Source organism: Candoia aspera, chromosome 1 (assembly GCF_035149785.1).
Source record: "Candoia aspera isolate rCanAsp1 chromosome 1, rCanAsp1.hap2, whole genome shotgun sequence".
Taxonomy (NCBI): domain Eukaryota; kingdom Metazoa; phylum Chordata; class Lepidosauria; order Squamata; family Boidae; genus Candoia; species Candoia aspera.
In genome coordinates, this window is record NC_086153.1 from 235,004,399 (window position 1) to 235,020,990 (window position 16,592).

Here is a 16,592-nt window from a genome sequence, read left to right on the forward strand (position 1 = left end):
GATAGATGTACTTGCAGAAAATTGGGAGCACTGTCAAATGCTTAAACTTACTTTATTTTCAAATTTAAATGCAGTGTGGAAATTGCAATGTCACTATTTCAATTGTGAGATATAATCAATGACAAATGAGATTCACCCACCACAGAATATTCACTTGCTTCAAGTGAAAGGTTGTCACAAGTACATCAATTACAGGAAGATCCCAAATGGATCAGCACTGGATGTTTTGTTCCTTCTATTCTTTTTTTCACTATGGAACAACTTAGGATGGCAAATTGTATTTAGGAAACCAAAAGTATTGATAAATCAGATACGATATAAAAATCTTGGGTTATAAATCTGGAGTTCTTTTCAGTACACAAATACAGGATTGCACTGTTAATTGTACACATCATCTTAGCTTAAATGCGGCTAATGCTTTGCTAATAAACCTCAGAAGGAGAATGTTACTGATTCCAGTGAGATGAGATCACTAAACAATCACCAGTTGCCAAGCACCTCTAGAATTATAGTGCAATCCTATGCATGTCTACTCAGAAGTAAATCTTACTGAATTCAACAGAATGCAATCCAGGAAAATATACATAAAATCTTTTAATCTAGAATCAACACATCAATTTAAAAAGAACTTCAAGATTGATTTGGACGAAGTTTAAAAAATGAAGATACATTAACTTACTATATGGTTAGTACAACTCAGAACTGACAAGTTATTTAGTTAAGGGACTAACTAGAATGGAAAGGGAAAAAAAGCAGAAGTAATGTAGTCATATGTGCAAGGTGTCCCATATTTTATGAGCGCTTTAAGTCCAACTCTGTTCTTCTACACACCTCAAGAGTTAACAAGCAAACATTGTTGTTAGGATGATTACAGCTACTGGTTTATCCAGAAACAGAGATAAAGCAATTTTGCTCTAAAAGACATTCCTATATGAAAGTGAGAGCACCTCTCAGAAATGCACGTATGCTAATATTAATCTTTTAAGCAACACTTTTTTCCCATTAAAATGGGCATTAGGACATCTTTACTGAACATTGTCAGGGTTTTCCCACTGAACCACAAACTAGAAAGCAACAACACCAGTATGCTTCCTCTTTCACCCAGTAAAGACAGCAAGTTAATATAAGGGCAGGGTGGAGAGAGACTTCATTTCAGTGAATTGTGCTGCATTTAAGCTTTCAAGTAGAGAGGGACAGAATTATATCCCCTTTAAAGCAAACAGATGAGTTCAGAATGGAGAGTTCATACTGTAGTCCATAAAGGAGGCTCTGGGTCACTGTGAAAATTTAAATAATCTTCCCAAGATACACACCTGAAGGTCACCCAGAGCTCCTTTTTTCCATTACCATTTTTTTTCCTTCAACAAACATCCAGTAAAAACTTTAATAATCTCCCTCAAGTTCGTGTTCTTGTCACCAAGTAATAGAGGATGAAGAAGACAAGAATCAGTCCACCAGAGACATAACAGAGAAGCTTGCGATTGTCCCTTCCTGACCGAGTCATAGTAGAGAAGCGCTTCACGCTTCCAGTCAGAAGGCCCGTCACACTCATAAAATCAGAGTCCTAGAACAAAAAGAAGATAACGTGAACACAAAGGATATGGAACAGATATCCCACTGCTCTAAAATAGCCAAGAAAACATAGAATCAACCTGAGAAATTATGTTTCATTCCCATTTTAGAGAAACAATTAACTTAAACCGTTCAATATTTGAAAAGGACGTTCTATCAACCATCTTGTTCTTTCTTTTGTCCTAACTCTGTCTGTTGGTTTTCTCTTTTTGAATTGTATTTTATTCTTTTCATTATATTGTGAGCCACCCAGTCATTCCTGAATTGGGCAGCTCCTAAATCAAATAAATTGAATTAAGCTGTAGGCATATATACACACACACTTCTTACATTGGCAAAATTCAAAATGTAATGCTAAAATGATGCTGCAGCACTTTGCACTACAAATTTTCTAACGTTATTTATCCTCACAATTTGTCCAATGGGAGAAAAATTACATGTGTGAGGTCCACTATTGGCTTTTATTAATAAGACTTTTAAACCAGATCTTCCAAAACAGTGTGATGAATAGAACATATCATATGCAAAAATATTAGAAGGGGTAATATGAGATTTGAGCTAAGGTGCACATAAAATAGCAGGCCACAACTGCCATGATGTCATGAGTGCCGTTGAGCTGAAGTCATCAGCGCAATGGCACACATGACAATAGCAAGGAAACAGGGGAAGGGGCTCAAGATAAGTAGCCATCAACCCATAACGACTAACGGTCAAGAAACAATAGCTAAACGGATCACGGAACACACCCCATCCATCAGCGCTAATACAACGGAGATCGCCCAGCTGAAAGCAATCACCGGAGGAATAGAGAAACCGATGATGGGTGATCCCGGAACGCCAGCGGGGCCTCGCAACCCCTCACCCACCGGCAGGTCAACGTATTGGACAAAGGGGGGTGACGTGACCGCGAGTGAGGGGGCGCTGACCGGCGCGGGGTATTTAAACCCCGCACCGGCGCGCTCCTGTCACTCTCAGCTTTTTTCCCGATGCTGTACCTACGCTATGAATAAACCAGAGCCTGTTCCACCGAGCCAGTGTCTGAGCTTTATTCAGAGGTAGGCAGCGCATGACACATGACTGGCTGTGGTTTCCCACCATATGAAACCCATCTCTACAGACTTCTGCTTTATCTTTATAATATGCAGTAGGCTACACATGGTTTGCACTTGTATATATGGAAATATTTTATGTATAAGAAATCCGTATTATTTGAAATTGCCCTCACCAATCTGACTATACAAAACAGTTCCATAAAATATTTAATACTAGGGTCATGACAGCCACAGAACCTACACGCCTGGTATCAGAAGACCAAAAGTTCACATTTGACTTTTTTATAGAATAGTGGCACACACACATACACATTTCTCTGGAAACTTCATAGCAGGCTAAAACGCAATTTTTTTGGAATGAAGACAAAATGACAAACGTCACCAGTAAGGAAAAATGTTTAGTAGCAGTAACCTCTTTTGAATGTGATGGGTTCAATCTTCTCATAAAATCATGTTTTTATATAACTCAAGTGTATTATGTAACTCATCCTTCACAGGATGAGGGCACAAACATATGGTGGATTTTACTAATAATTTCACATGAACTGCAAGTAGTTGTTTACCATGTTATCAAGGTACTGGTTTTGATCCTCAGCATCTTTGTCAATGTCCAATGCAAGCTAGATTTAAAAAAAAAAACAGAAGGAAGAAATTACTGTTTTTAACAATCCCATCTTTGATATATTTTAGTAATAACACTGATTTTGGAAAGGATTGATCAAAATCTATAATTTTCATTTCCACACTATCAATATAGAAAAAAAAATCCAAAGCTTTCTGGCATGCTGAACTCATTATAAGACAGCAGTGAAAAAACTAATAGATTGAGTGATCTACAAACCGATTTTAGACGGGTGACTTTAGTGGCCAGGTTTTCTGCCATGCGCTTATTTTCCACATCTAACATATCATCCACAGCATTTGTGTTTGAACCTGGAAAAAAAAAGACTCACCACTTAAGCAGAGTTAAGAATACATGTAGGAGTTCATAGGAAAGGACAAACAGTGGGTAGTCTACAGATCTCTAGTGAATTTCACACTCATGGGGAACCTTCTACCTAACTTCCTGGTTCAAAGTATTGTTGAGCCGGCAGAGAGTGCAAAAATAAATACTTTGTAAAAAGAAGGAAAAAAAAACACTAAAAAAAGGTATGATGAGAAAGCCCACCCAGTTCCACATACCAGTCCAGCCTATCACTATTTCATACGCTCTATTGCCGCACTATTTATTTTCCTTGGCCCCAACCAAGGTCTTTAAGTGAAAGCAGAAAAACTGGCGGAGAGAAGGCAGTTATTGTTCCCTCAGCTGTTCCCGGCGGACATTCTATCTTGCCAGCTGCCTGACAGATGTTCCACAGAGGCTGTTGTCCGTCTCCATCCCCAAAGGTTGGACTGACAAGGTAATGCGAAAGGAAAAGAAGGACCTCTAAGCGGAGGATGGCTCGAAAACACCCTTTCCTTATTTTGCATCCCTCTCCTCTTCCAAAAGTAATGAATTTGTCAAGGCACAAAAAAAAGAGCCGCAGCACCCATCCACTCGCTCCGTCTCCGTCTCCGCCTCCGCCTTCTTTGCACCCACCTCGGCCCCAGTCCGCCATGGCCGCTTCCTGCCTCCGTGTCCCGCTCCGCCCCCACCGAGAAGCGGAGATTTGTTTTGGTTCGCGGGAAGGAGGGCTCTAGGCCCGGCTGCAGCCGTGGATAGGTCCTTCGGGAGAAGGCGGGTTCTTGGGCTAGAGAGCCTTACGCTGGCGCTGCGGCGGGGCGTTGCGCGTTGCCGCTGCGTGTGAATGGAGGGAGGGTTGCCGTGCTAGTGGGAAGCGGTCGCCTGGCGCCTAGGCGAACAGGGCCGAGAGGGGCGCGGAAACTCGCGCGGAATGCCCATCCGTCCCGGGAGCCAAGAGGAAGCTCCCCGCTGGAGCTCCTTTGGATTTTCCGCCCCAGGCAGAGAAATGCTGCGGGCGACCTTCTTTATTACGCAACGTAGGTAACTTCTGCTTTCGGGGGCTTAAGTGATGCTTAAGTGTATTCACCTTATCTCCCCCCCACCCCCGTCTCAGTGCCAGCTGGCAAGAAAAGTAGCTGCCCTAGGGCTTGTCATGCGTTTTTAATGGTGGACTAAACGATGATCTTCCCACGACGCAGTAGCTGACCAGCCACGTTTGAGCCTAGCGCCCCGTGCCGATCCAGCCTGCGTAGTTGGTTTATGGTTCAGTGTTTGGTAAAAATGCCTTAATTAGGTAAACCAGGGTTTAGATAACCAGGGTTCGGCATATGTGTAAACAGCCATAAGCAAGGGTTGCTTTTCATGATTTAATGGCAGAGGATCTCAGTGTTCTGGTATCAGCTTGTTTATTGCAGAAAAGGCCCTTGGTCAAAAATTTGCACCTGTGTGTTGTGTGTTGAGGTGTGGAGGGAGGAAAAGGGGAGGAGGCCTCTCAGGTTCAATGAGGCATCTTTTATGGTGGTAGAAAATTGACAGGTGTCTCATCAGTGGGGAAAGTTGAGTTGGTAGTTCTCTGTGTACTCCACAGCTCAGGGAAAGCTGGAAATCCTACCCATTCCTCTCCCATCTTCTTTCCTTGAACAGTGCAAGCTACTAGTATCCCATACTTGCACATTTCATGTAGACACATCTTTCCTGTATTGTACAGGTGAAAACAAGAAATATTTCTTTTAGGAGAGTGGGTGTCTGCTGGTAAATAGCATGGAATGCCAACATGTCAGCTACTGCTTCAGCATGGAAGGGCTGTGTCATAGTTGTACTGTTCCAATTAGTTCCATGTAGGAAATTTTTGAGCATGAACTGAGTGACCTGATAGGGATCCCATAGGCCAGCATACAACATTCTCTTCCCTTCCCACTCCTTTGCCCTTACATGTTCTTCTGTGTTTTTATTATTGGCAAAAATAGTCATGATCATCCTGGAGAAGGTTTATCTGTGTAGTAGCTAAGAGCTGACACTGACTTGATGGCACATAATCAATTGATCAAAAACCAGTCACAACATAGTTTAGAAAACCTGCATTTTTTTAAAGAAGATGAGTGGTTCCATATTTTATGTTAAGGCATCATGGTGACAGAAATCAAATGCAGTTTGCTTCTCCCATCCTCTTGCTAAACAAATCTGCTTCAGAATAAGCTGGGCTACGGAAGTCCTAACTTCTTTTCCCAATATACTGTCCTGGTTGCAATACTGCTTGAGAGTTAGAAGGTTTAATGGTGCTCTTCTACAAAACCACTTGCCAGAGTGCTACCAATAAAGGTATTTTTTGTCCTAGCAAGCAAGAATGCCCATGTGTCAGATGCAAATAAGACAGTACAGCAGTAGCAGGTGTGATGCTCAGCAGAAAGGGGAAAACACTGTTGTCAGAGCCAATTTTATTATTTTGATTTGTTTATTATTGGAAAAGCAGAATCAGCTATGTAAAAACAAAACAAAAAGATTGAAGACTTATTGAGACATGAATGTATTCAGGAGGGCCATATTCCAAACATTGGGTAGGACTAAGCTTGTTTTGAGAGGGACGTTCACAAGTTTTAAGGAGTGAAATGGGTGCAAGTATTTATAAGGCTTAGAGTACTTATACTACCCTTTAAAAATCCATCTTTCACCCCATCCCCCAAAATGCAAAAATCTTCCAGTTTTTTGGTCCCACCCAATTTGGGTGAGTGCGAAGGCCACAAAAGGAATGCTAATGAGATGTGGCTTTTGCTCCACTGTCATAGATGTAAATGAATAATTTCAGATAAAATCCTGAAATGATTTGTAACACGTTATTCTGAACTTGTCTTGATTAAGATATTTTCAGACTTAAAACTGGCTCATAGAAAGGGGTTTTTGTCTTAGACTCACATCAACAGGCAGAAAGAAACTGGTACTGCTAGGATCAAAAGAAAGTGATGGGATACAGTTTCCTGAAAAGGATAAAAATTGTATAGAGACAAGTCTTGCTTACCTCAGACAAATTGTTATGAAGATGTAATGTGCCAATAAAAACTGAACTAATTCAGTGTTCAAAAAGAACTCACATTCCCAGAGATGTGATTTGATTTTTGGACATTTCTTCACCAGTAACTGAATATGGGTTATAACTAAGGTGATGTGAAATGGGAAAGTTCTTGCTTGTGATGCCCCATTCCTATATGTAAATGGACTGCTTATGTAGCTGAGTAAATACATTTGCACCCAGTGTAGCATAAAGCCAAGATTATGTAATATGGATGAAGGGTGGTAGTTGTTAAATAATGATAAAATAAATTCTCTCTCCTCTCCATGCTTATGACAACTGATCGAAAGGGGATCAGTTTAAAAACCTTGTGCTACATAGCCATGAGGTAGCAGTTATTCTTGACTCATTTTGCTAAGGAGAAGAGTTTGTATCAGTTGCCTTTACAAAACGTATGTTCTGTCACAGATAATTTTGACATAATGCACACATACCCTCTGTGAAGAGCTACAGTTAGTCTGTTATCTCTAAAGCTAAAAATTCAAGTCTGTGCCTGAATTCTTATTCTTTTAGATGCCTTCTTGGCTACTTAATGCTGATTGGTTGTGTCTGAATCAAGATCACGTTCGATATAGCTGACAGTCTGTTCAGTGCCATGATTTAGATCTTTCTTCCGTATAGTTTTGTATGAATTCGTTCCCATCAGCCTTGGGTAGCTGTAGAGTAGCTGCAGCTGTCGAAGGGCTTGTTAGGGGGGTGGAGCTCCCTAGAGGTCAGTTCTTTCTTTGCTACAATTTTTGGATCAGTAACCCAGCATTATAATTTCCCACTGCTCCCCCTGTTTCTCCCCCTAGTGGGATTTTTCAGTAGAAAGAAAACAAAGCCAGTGTCTTCTCACTTGAAAACTGCATTTGGAGGGTTGAGGGAAGGTGGGAGAGTTGCCGCATTCAGAAAATGAAGCAAAAACCTCAGAGAACTGTGTACACAAAGACAGCAATGCTATAAAGAAGGTAACTTTTGCTTTCTGCTTCTAATTATCTTTATTTTTAAATTTCCATTTTTAATCCAGACACTGGTGCTGGCTAGAATGGAATTTAGACTAAAAGGGCTTTTGTCTTCTATTCCTGCTATTTAAAAATATTGGTAGGGTATAAAAAGGTTCTTTGCACAATTTATTTAAATAGTTTATCTACTGGACTAGGAGAGCTATTGAACGGATGCGGGAGGAGTGTGTGAATGTTTCCCAAAGGAATCTTGATGTTGGATTTTGAAGGAGTCTCACCATGCAAATAGCAGTGATACCACTCAACAGATTGGAAACAGACCTGATTCTAACCTTAGAGTTTTCCAGTTTGCCGGTTCATCTTTGTGTAAAGGTCTTGTCTGTTCTGCAGTATATGATTGTTGGTTCAGTGTACCCTTCCAATGTGGGCTTGCAAACTGAAATTTTAAAAAACCTGAAACAGCTATTTCCAAATATTTACTGCCTAAGAGGAAGTGTGATGTGGTAGAGTTACAGGTGTCAGTTATTGACTTAGTGGCAAGATCTGCCAATGTTCCTTTTTTCCAAGTGTCTTAATCTCAATTCCAAGTCCTATAAGAAGAAGGACTTTGGTTCACAATCTATTACCTCAGAATTCATATAGTCATTGGTGAAATAAGCATCCTTTGATAAGCTATCCCTTCCATTGATGGGACATCCCATTTCGGAAACAGCTATTTGAAAGAGACAGGCTTTGTGCATCAGTAGCTGCTGATAATACTGTACACAATTCCTGTGTGAAAAGGAACGACTTACATTTAATTATCCTAATATGTAATATGTGGAAAAATAAATATTGTAAACTGCATTTCGCAATTAATATATGCAATAATGCTATGCTTTATTTTTCAAATGGATTGACCAATTTCTTTGTAGTGAATGCTGCAATGTTCAGGATATGAGTCGAGCAGAGGTGTACTATTTGTACTAGGGATAAACATATCTGTGATCTATTCATTGAAGTGTGTAAGGAAATCTGGGCCAAACATTTAAAGAGAAATAGAATAGATTTGGTTTATGATGAATAGTAACAGTAAATAAACACAGTACAATTACTATACTACTATACAATGACTATATGAAACAAATACAACAACAGTAACAAAACCCTGGCAAAAAATCAAAAGAAGTTGGGTAGCCCCTTTTCTGACTAATAGATTTATAAAAAGGAATAGTCTCACTTCATCAGATGAAGCTTGTGCCTTTTAATAAAAATTTTTAGCCAGCAAAAGTACTACCAGTCTCCTGATGTTTTGGCCCCCTTAGACTAATAGGCTCTCCTCCCACAGTGTCTACTAAGAAAAACCCTGTGCACCTCTGATTTCCCATTGCCAATAAATGAAATGAATTGCATCAGGGGAGGCTTTTGGTCCTTTGGGCCTGCTTGTTAACCTGCCCTTGTAAAGCTCCATGGAATTTCTTATTTTTGTGCTTTAATCTGCGTTAATAATTGTGGTGGAGACTTTTCAAGCCCCAGCCATAATTCCTAAAGTTACTACATTGATTTCAGTGGATTTAGAAGAAGAACTTGTCTCTGATTTCTAGTAATAAGTACGTCAGAAATGATTTAGGATGGATCAAGAAAACAGAATGACAGAGCAGGATGAAGCACAAGCATTTAAGATGATATACAGGGATGATTTTTCTTGACTGGGGCCACACTGGAAATTTTTGTCTCTTATTAACAAATCAAAACTGGACATATGAAAAATTGGAGAGTAATTGTAGTGAAATTGTATTATCTGAATTTTCTGTAGCATTCAAAAAACAAACAAAATCTGGGCTAGGTGTAAATGCCATGAAGTTCGTTTCTCACAGGGTTTCAGGCTCCAACAGAGGATTTAATCCAATTCCAGTTACAAGCTATTAGCTGTATGTAGAAATTACTTGTACTGGGTGGGGAGTGTATCTGTTCTGTGCACAGAAGAAAGTTGATTAGAATCATATAATTTGTTTTTAAGAATTTTAAGCTCTCTGCTGGATGTTTATAGTTATGAGGAGTAGTCAAATGTTGTTGTTGTTTAAAGTACTGTGTGAAGGGTACGAGGCATTAGCAATCCAGAGATTGTTCCAAGCTTAGTGATACCTTTTGCCAGAACTGCTGATCCTCGCAGCTGCTCAGTGATATACATATTTTGGCACATTATTCCTCTTTATTTAAACGTTGTTCTGTGCTATTCTTGAATTTTGCAAATAAATAACAGCAAGCAGTTAATAGTGGATGTTTGCAGCATTAGTGTAAACTAAAGCCACTTCATCATTTCTGTGGCAACTAAGTTGCCTGGGGTTTTCCTTAACAGATATGTAAACTGTGAAGGACAATACTTTACAAAGTGAGAATTGACACTGAAGTAGTAGCATTCATGATATTCTGGGAACTGTTATTTGCAGTTCTGGTTTGTACGCAATAGATTTCCCAATAGTTTCTGCTTGTCCAGTACCCAGAGAACTAGGGAGCACCAGCTAAGAGCCCCCCCCCCCCCCCGCCAGGAGGTACAGCCTGAGGGGGCCTGACTGCCAGCGTTCTCTGTAATTCCCGTCCTCTGGAATAGCTGCCTCCTGAACACAGATGCCCCATTCCCCAAGTGTCTCTCCAGAAGCTGATAAAAGCATGGCTCTTCCGGAGGGCTTTGGGGATTAACGCTACACAGCAACACCGTTTTCCATAGCTGCATAATTTTGGTTTTTGACCTCTAATTGCTATCTTAGTTCTCTTCTGATGTTTTCTTCTGTTTCTGGTATGTAAATTCTGTAAGCTATCTGAAGTTTGGTTAGTCAGGTAGATTTCATAAGTAAGTACATGAAACGTCCATCATGGTCAGTCCCCACCCCCCACCCGCTATTAAAGGTCAAAATATATTCTGTATAGGGAGTAATCTAAATGCTTTAAATCAGGGTTCTCCAGAATGGTCAATATTGTTGCTGTTATTATTCATACTACTGTTAGTTAAAGTTTTTGTTTATTCATTCAGTCGCTTCCGACTCTTTGTGACTTCATGGACCAGCCCACGCCAGAGCTTCCTGTCGGTCGTCAACACCCCCAGCTCCCCCAGGGACGAGTCTGTCACCTCTAGAATATCATCCATCCACCTTGCCCTTGGTCGGCCCCTCTTCCTTTTGCCCTCCACTCTCCCTAGCATCAGCATCTTCTCCAGGGTGTCCTGTCTTCTCATTATGTGGCCAAAGTATTTCAGTTTTGCCTTTAATATCATTCCCTCCAGTGAGCAGTCTGGCTTTATTTCCTGGAGGATGGACTGGTTTGATCTTGCAGTCCAAGGCTCTCTCAGAATTTTCCTCCAACACCACAGTTCAAAAGCATCGATCTTCCTTCTCTCAACCTTCTGTATGGTCCAGCTCTCGCAGCCATATGTTACTACGGGGAACACCATTGCTTTAACTATGTGGACCTTTGTTGTTAGTGTGATGTCTCTGCTCTTAACTATTTTATCGAGATTGGTCATTGCTCTTCTCCCAAGGATTAAGCGTCTTCTGATTTCCTGACTGCAGTCAGCATCTGCAGTAATCTTCGCACCTAGGAATACAAAGTCTTTCACTGCCTCTACATTTTCTCCCTCTATTTGCCAGTTATCAGTCAAGCTGGTTGCCATAATCTTGGTTTTTTTGAGGTTTAGCTGCAAGCCAGCTCTTGCACTTTTTTCTTTCACCTTCATCATAAGGCTCCTCAGTTCCTCTTCGCTTTCAGCCATCAAAGTGGTATCATCTGCATATCTGAGATTGTTAATGTTTCTTGTAGCAATTTTAACTCCAGCCTTGGATTCCTCAAGCCCAGCACGTTGCATGATGCGTTCTGCGTTAAAGTAGTATTTATTAAATTATTTTCATATAATAAATGTTTGGGGGTTGATGAACAATCTGAAATTTCATGAAGGGTTCATTGAGCTGGGGACCCTTGATTTAAATCATAAGGCTAAGCGTTCTGATTGTGAGAAACTCTTCTTCTTGCACCGGCCTTGAAAGCTTGCCGGTCCCCTTCCCCTGTCACAGCTGTTATCATCACATACTGTGAAATGCACTGTGATTAGCATGACTACTGGAGGGATACAAACGTGTCTGCATCCTTAAACAGCTACTGTCTTTGTAGTGACTCTTCTGAACACAGACTGGCTGTTGAACCAAGAGATGCGGAGAAAATGGTGACCAGAGAGTTCAGCCCTTGGGGTGGAAAGGTTTCCCCCACCTCCTGTTTTCTAAGCAGGCTCAAGATTTGAATCTGAGGGATGAGTCAGTTTAAGAGATACTCTGATTGGTGAGCACAGCTTTAGTATGTTTTCAGACCTCCAATGTTTTTTCACCAGAAAATGTATTGCCATCTGAACCTAGCAAGGAGATGTGTGTGGTTTTGCTGGGCGTGCATCCTTTTGTTATCATAGGGGCATTTCTTTTGTTCTTTTGTATATATATATATATATGAGGACAATGGATGGAGGAGGTGATTTGAGGAGCTACATCATGCAGTTATCTGTTTTAAGGTAACCCTCCGACTGGCGGAAGGGAAGGCTAGCTAGGTAATGCTTTGCTCAGAGGACATTTATTAAATGCTGAAAGAGGAAGAGGATTAGTGTGTGCGAGCATGAAAGCAAGCTACTGGCTAGTTTTATTGGGAGTTTGCATCTGCTTTGTACTTTGGTATCCTGGAGTGGCTAGGCTCGCTAATGTTCCTCCCTCTTTTCATCAGCTGTTTAACAAGGACCCTTTGCATCAGTAAATATCCAGCCAGACCACAAAGCCTTCTACTACATTTCACTGCAGTCGGGGCCACCGTCTCTCTGGGCAGACATGACACTCCAAGCTGTGCTAGAGACTGTAGAAAACGGGAAGCAAGATACTGTCCTCAAGGTGCTACAGATCTACAACCAGGAGGTGAGTTTTTACTTGGAACTGAGGCACCCTGAAGGGCGTGCTGAAGAATTCACATTGCACAGTTCGATGCTGTTCTTGTGATGCTGCCTTCAGTTTCATCTGTCTGTATTTTGGGGCAGTATATTCTTGTTATTAATCTTTTAACAGCCATTTGTGGTTATTCTCTCCCTTTCTTTCTCAAAATGAAATGCAATAGAGATGCAATAGCAAACTTATGCTAATCTGTAAGAATGAATCATGCCAGAGAAATAGTGGGAAGCAAATTTCAGATGACAAAAAGGAAAAGAGGAACTTATGTGACAGGCAGGTGTATGGAATTCACAAATACACAGTCCTTTGTCCTTGCTATAGAACACTTGATAAAAGGAAATAAATGGCTGTGGTGAGGATAAGCTTGAAACCAAGCTGTAATGAATATGCAGTTGTGAATTGATTTATAGCTGATTTTATCATGGATACTTTTTGCTCTATATATCTGTGTGACTGACTCTGCAACAGATTTTCAGAATATCTGCATGTAATATATGTAACACCAAATGTTATTTTCATAGAGGAGAATGAGAATGAATATGAATGTAAATTGGTTGGTTGCATTCTCTTCATACTCATCTATGAAGCTGCTATATACTGTACAGTATTTGGTCATCAGCTGGCAGGAACACTCTGGAACTTCTCAAGTAGACTTTTTTTTAAAGTTCTTGACTGTAGAACCTTCCTAATGGGAATGCTGGGATTCGAGCTTAGAACATTTCACATCCACAGCATGTGCTCTGCTACTCAGATTTGCCCAAAATTTTCAACCAGGGAAGTTTTATCTTGGTGAAAATTTTAATTGCAGTAATGATAATAGGAATAATTTTACTCTGGAGGATAAAGTATCAGACTACCTAGTCCTTTTAGGTACTTAATTTTTTTAATGGACAATTTTGTTTAGAGAAAATTAATGGGATTGTAGTTCCACTGTTTTGCTACAGAGAAGTTGAGACCTTTGTTAATATGTTTCTCCATCAGTCTCAGCGTGTGGTGGGTAGACATCATTTTCAGAAAACAAATGAATGATTCATGGGTACCTTTCAATATGGAAAGAGGCTAATGCTGAGACTTTCTAAGAATTTGTGCCAGAGAACTCCAGAAGGTGCTGCATAATGGATAAAGCAAAACATATGGCAATTCCTTTTCCTAGTTAATAATAGCAGAGAAATATATCTTGTTCCAAAAAAAACCCCTGATATAATTCTAAAAGTAGCCGTTGTAGCCCATGTTCCTCTTTAAAGCTGTCACCACCAAAAGGTAGCTGAGAATGGATTGTTTGATGTGCTTACAGGATCTAACTAGGCTATAGCAGTCTATTGAGAACAATGTCAGGCATACTTTTTCAAGATACTGCAAGCTGGAATTTTTCATTTGTGGAGGAATAGAAATAGAACTACCTTTAACTGCCATATTTTAAAGGATTTTGAGGTAAAATACCTAATGATAAATGAAAATTCTTGACTTATGTTAGAGCCGATGTCTCTGATTTCAGTAACCAAAGAAGGCACACAAATGTAGTTTCAGTAGAAACAAACTGCTTTGAATTTCTGCTTTTTATGGCCAAATGCAGTGAAATCTATTAACAGGCTTCCAAAATGGAGCAATATTTGTATGAATAAAATTTAAATAAATAAGCATCTGTAAAAGTCATTTAAGCTTCCTTCTTTGGAACATGATTTGTGATTGGGAAGAAACTTCTGTTAGCCCAAAGGTATTTGCCATTTGGGAAAATTTGGACAAAACTCCATCTGTGAACTGGGAAACCCGGGAGATCATTACAGGCTAATGAGAAATACCTCAGTTAGGAAAAAAGTAATGAGAGGCAAACTTAGCCATGAAGTCTTGCCCGCTATCTTCATTTGGAATGTGCAATTGTAGAAAAGGGTTGGTGCATCATCTGGTCCATGTTTGAAGTATAATGTCAAGCCAGTGCATGTTTGAGCTGACTGTTTACCTTACAGTACGCCTCAGAATTTTTTACAGTGCCCAGAGTTTACTTTAAAAAACAAGGAGTCATAGGAAGTTTTTTTTAAGGTAGGAGGTTTGAAAATAACTGCCCCAATTAATAAAGCTACTTAGAAAGTAATAATCCTTCTTACGTGTCTTCTTTCCTTCCTTACTCAGCTTTATATTTCATTGGTTGACATCTGAGTAGCTGGTGTTCAGAAGAAATCAATTAATTGTCATTTGTTTAAAAAGTGCCCTTCTTATGTTCAGAGAAAATTATTTTCTTAGTTCATTTAATGAATTTTCTCTTTTGCTTTCTCAGAATTCTCACTGTTTCACCTTTGATGATGAGGAACAGGAAGAAAGAAAGGTATGTTGTTGTTTCATTGTTTGTAGTCCACCAGGAACACTGGGTGTGTTCTGAATGGGAGAAAGGCATGAACTCTTCTTCCCTGTGCAGTATTCTTCCTTTGGCTTAAAATGGCTGTGGAGCATAGCAATGTTAAGGTCTATTTAACATAAGACACAGTTCTGTCTTTGGAGTTCATGTGGTCCTGCCTGCAGCAAGAGAAGAAAGGCTATAATGTCATGAGGATTAAATCAGGGTGTAAGGATGGTTAAAGAATAGGCCAGCTTGTGGCTCTTTAGATGTACTGTACCTTTCAGTAGTCTCTGCCAACATTGCTAATGATGAGCAAAGTGGGTAGCTGTTGTCCAACAGTATCCAAAGGGCTCCAGATTGCCTACTCTGGAACAGAGAATACTTTGTTAGCTGAACATTTGGATCTTGTTCTGATTTTCTGTATGAATGTATAAGGCTTCTGGTTACCTATTGTCATGAGCACCGTTGAGCTGATTGTGTCAGCACAACGGCACACATAACAATACCAAGGAAGCAGGGGCAAGGGATTAAGAGATATGCAAGCAACGCACAAAGACAGGCAACAGACACCGGCAACAAAGTAACGACTCCAGCCGGAAAGATCCAACCAAGAAGATACATTGTTGCAAAGGGTGAAACTGACAACGCCTGAGCACCAGGCACGCCCGGAGCTGTCAACGGAAGCGCAGAAGATTATCGCCCGGCTTAAAGTCATCACTGGCCGGAGGAGAAAGATTAAGTAAGACGCCCGGGGCACCAGCAGGGGCCCCGCGACCCCTCACCCACCGGCAACGGGACATTTGGGGCTCGGGGATTTACGCAACGGAAGGAAGGGGGAGCGCTGACCGGCGCGGGCTATTTAAATCCCGAACCGGCGCGCTCCCTCCACTCTCAGCTTTAACTAGGCATGCATAATACTTGAATAAACTCAGAACCTGATTTTTCCTAAATTGGCGTCTGTGTCTTATTAAGTAGCAGGCAGAGCCTGACAGAAAGCTGAGAGTCACAAAATCCAACCTCGCCAAGCCCCACCGGATGGAGACGAGCCACGGGAGGAACCAGACGGCGAGAGGCAGAACCGGGAGCAACGATGGAGCTGGCAAACCGCACCCAAGACGGACGGGACGGTCAGCAGGTGGGCGACCCGATGACGGCCGGGGACAACATACCCCACCGGAGCCACGGACACCTTCCTCGCCCACCCCACTCTCCAGTCGCGGACCCAGCAAGAGGCAGAGGCGACCCCGCAACGGCTGGAGACAACGCACTCCACCAGAGCCACGGGCACCCTCCCGGCCCAAACCGCACCCCAGTTCCAGTCCTGGAGCTTCAGCCCAGCCGCAAGAAGCACAGTGGAGGACAAAGTCGTGGACCAATCACTCCGTTACTGGGCCGACGGGGTAGAACACCGGATGGAGCCACCCTACCCAAATTGGGAGCTCACCTACCCCGAAACACCAACCGGACCATTCCCAACAACAGCGCGGTCAGCGGACAGGGACATGCAAGCCAGGCTCACAGCCATGGAAGCCCAACTACGGGACCTAGGAGCCATGTTACAGTCCCTGATAACCAATGGGCCCTACAAGACGATGCCAACGCAGGTACCCACCCCAAACCAGACCCCGAACGGGAGAGGGCATGCCTACATGCAAGTCGCAGTGGCGAGTGCACCCACGCCGGCAGAGCCCAGGAGCCAAAGCACGTGGAAGGGCAACCCACAGCACGTGAGGGTC

The 16,592-nt window shown here is 41.6% G+C and overlaps 2 protein-coding genes across 3 annotated transcripts in view; one reads left to right on the forward strand and one right to left on the reverse strand.

The window, feature by feature from the left end:
• Positions 1-33: 33 nt before the first annotated feature.
• BET1L (Bet1 golgi vesicular membrane trafficking protein like) lies at positions 34-4,265 on the reverse strand. The gene is made up of 4 exons (XM_063289238.1): positions 4,204-4,265; positions 3,466-3,557; positions 3,188-3,244; positions 34-1,564 (listed from the first exon to the last, which is right to left on the reverse strand). Exons 1-4 carry the CDS (start codon positions 4,220-4,222, stop codon positions 1,397-1,399), a joined length of 336 nt encoding a protein of 111 aa, XP_063145308.1. The 5' UTR covers positions 4,223-4,265; the 3' UTR covers positions 34-1,396.
• Positions 4,266-4,441: 176 nt separating this feature from the next.
• Positions 4,442-16,592, forward strand: part of RIC8A (RIC8 guanine nucleotide exchange factor A) — a 36,058-nt gene continuing 23,907 nt past the window's right edge. The window contains exons 1-4 of one of the 2 annotated variants that reach the window (XM_063289209.1): positions 4,442-4,604; positions 7,426-7,581; positions 12,310-12,494; positions 14,797-14,844. In XM_063289209.1, coding sequence (XP_063145279.1) covers positions 12,411-12,494; positions 14,797-14,844 — 132 coding nt within the window. In that variant the 5' untranslated portion in view covers positions 4,442-4,604; positions 7,426-7,581; positions 12,310-12,410. The remainder of the gene's footprint in view (positions 4,605-7,425; positions 7,582-12,309; positions 12,495-14,796; positions 14,845-16,592) is intronic. The other variant, XM_063289210.1, reaches the window with a different exon arrangement.

Excerpts from the sequence above, each read along its gene's own strand:
- BET1L (XM_063289238.1), bottom strand. Across the intron at positions 3,245-3,465 it reads AAGTCACCCGTCTAAAATCG|CTTGCATTGGACATTGACAA; the intron begins GTTTGTAGATCA and ends TTTTAAATCTAG. Across the intron at positions 1,565-3,187 it reads ACCAGTACCTTGATAACATG|GACTCTGATTTTATGAGTGT; the intron begins GTAAACAACTAC and ends TTTTTGTTCTAG.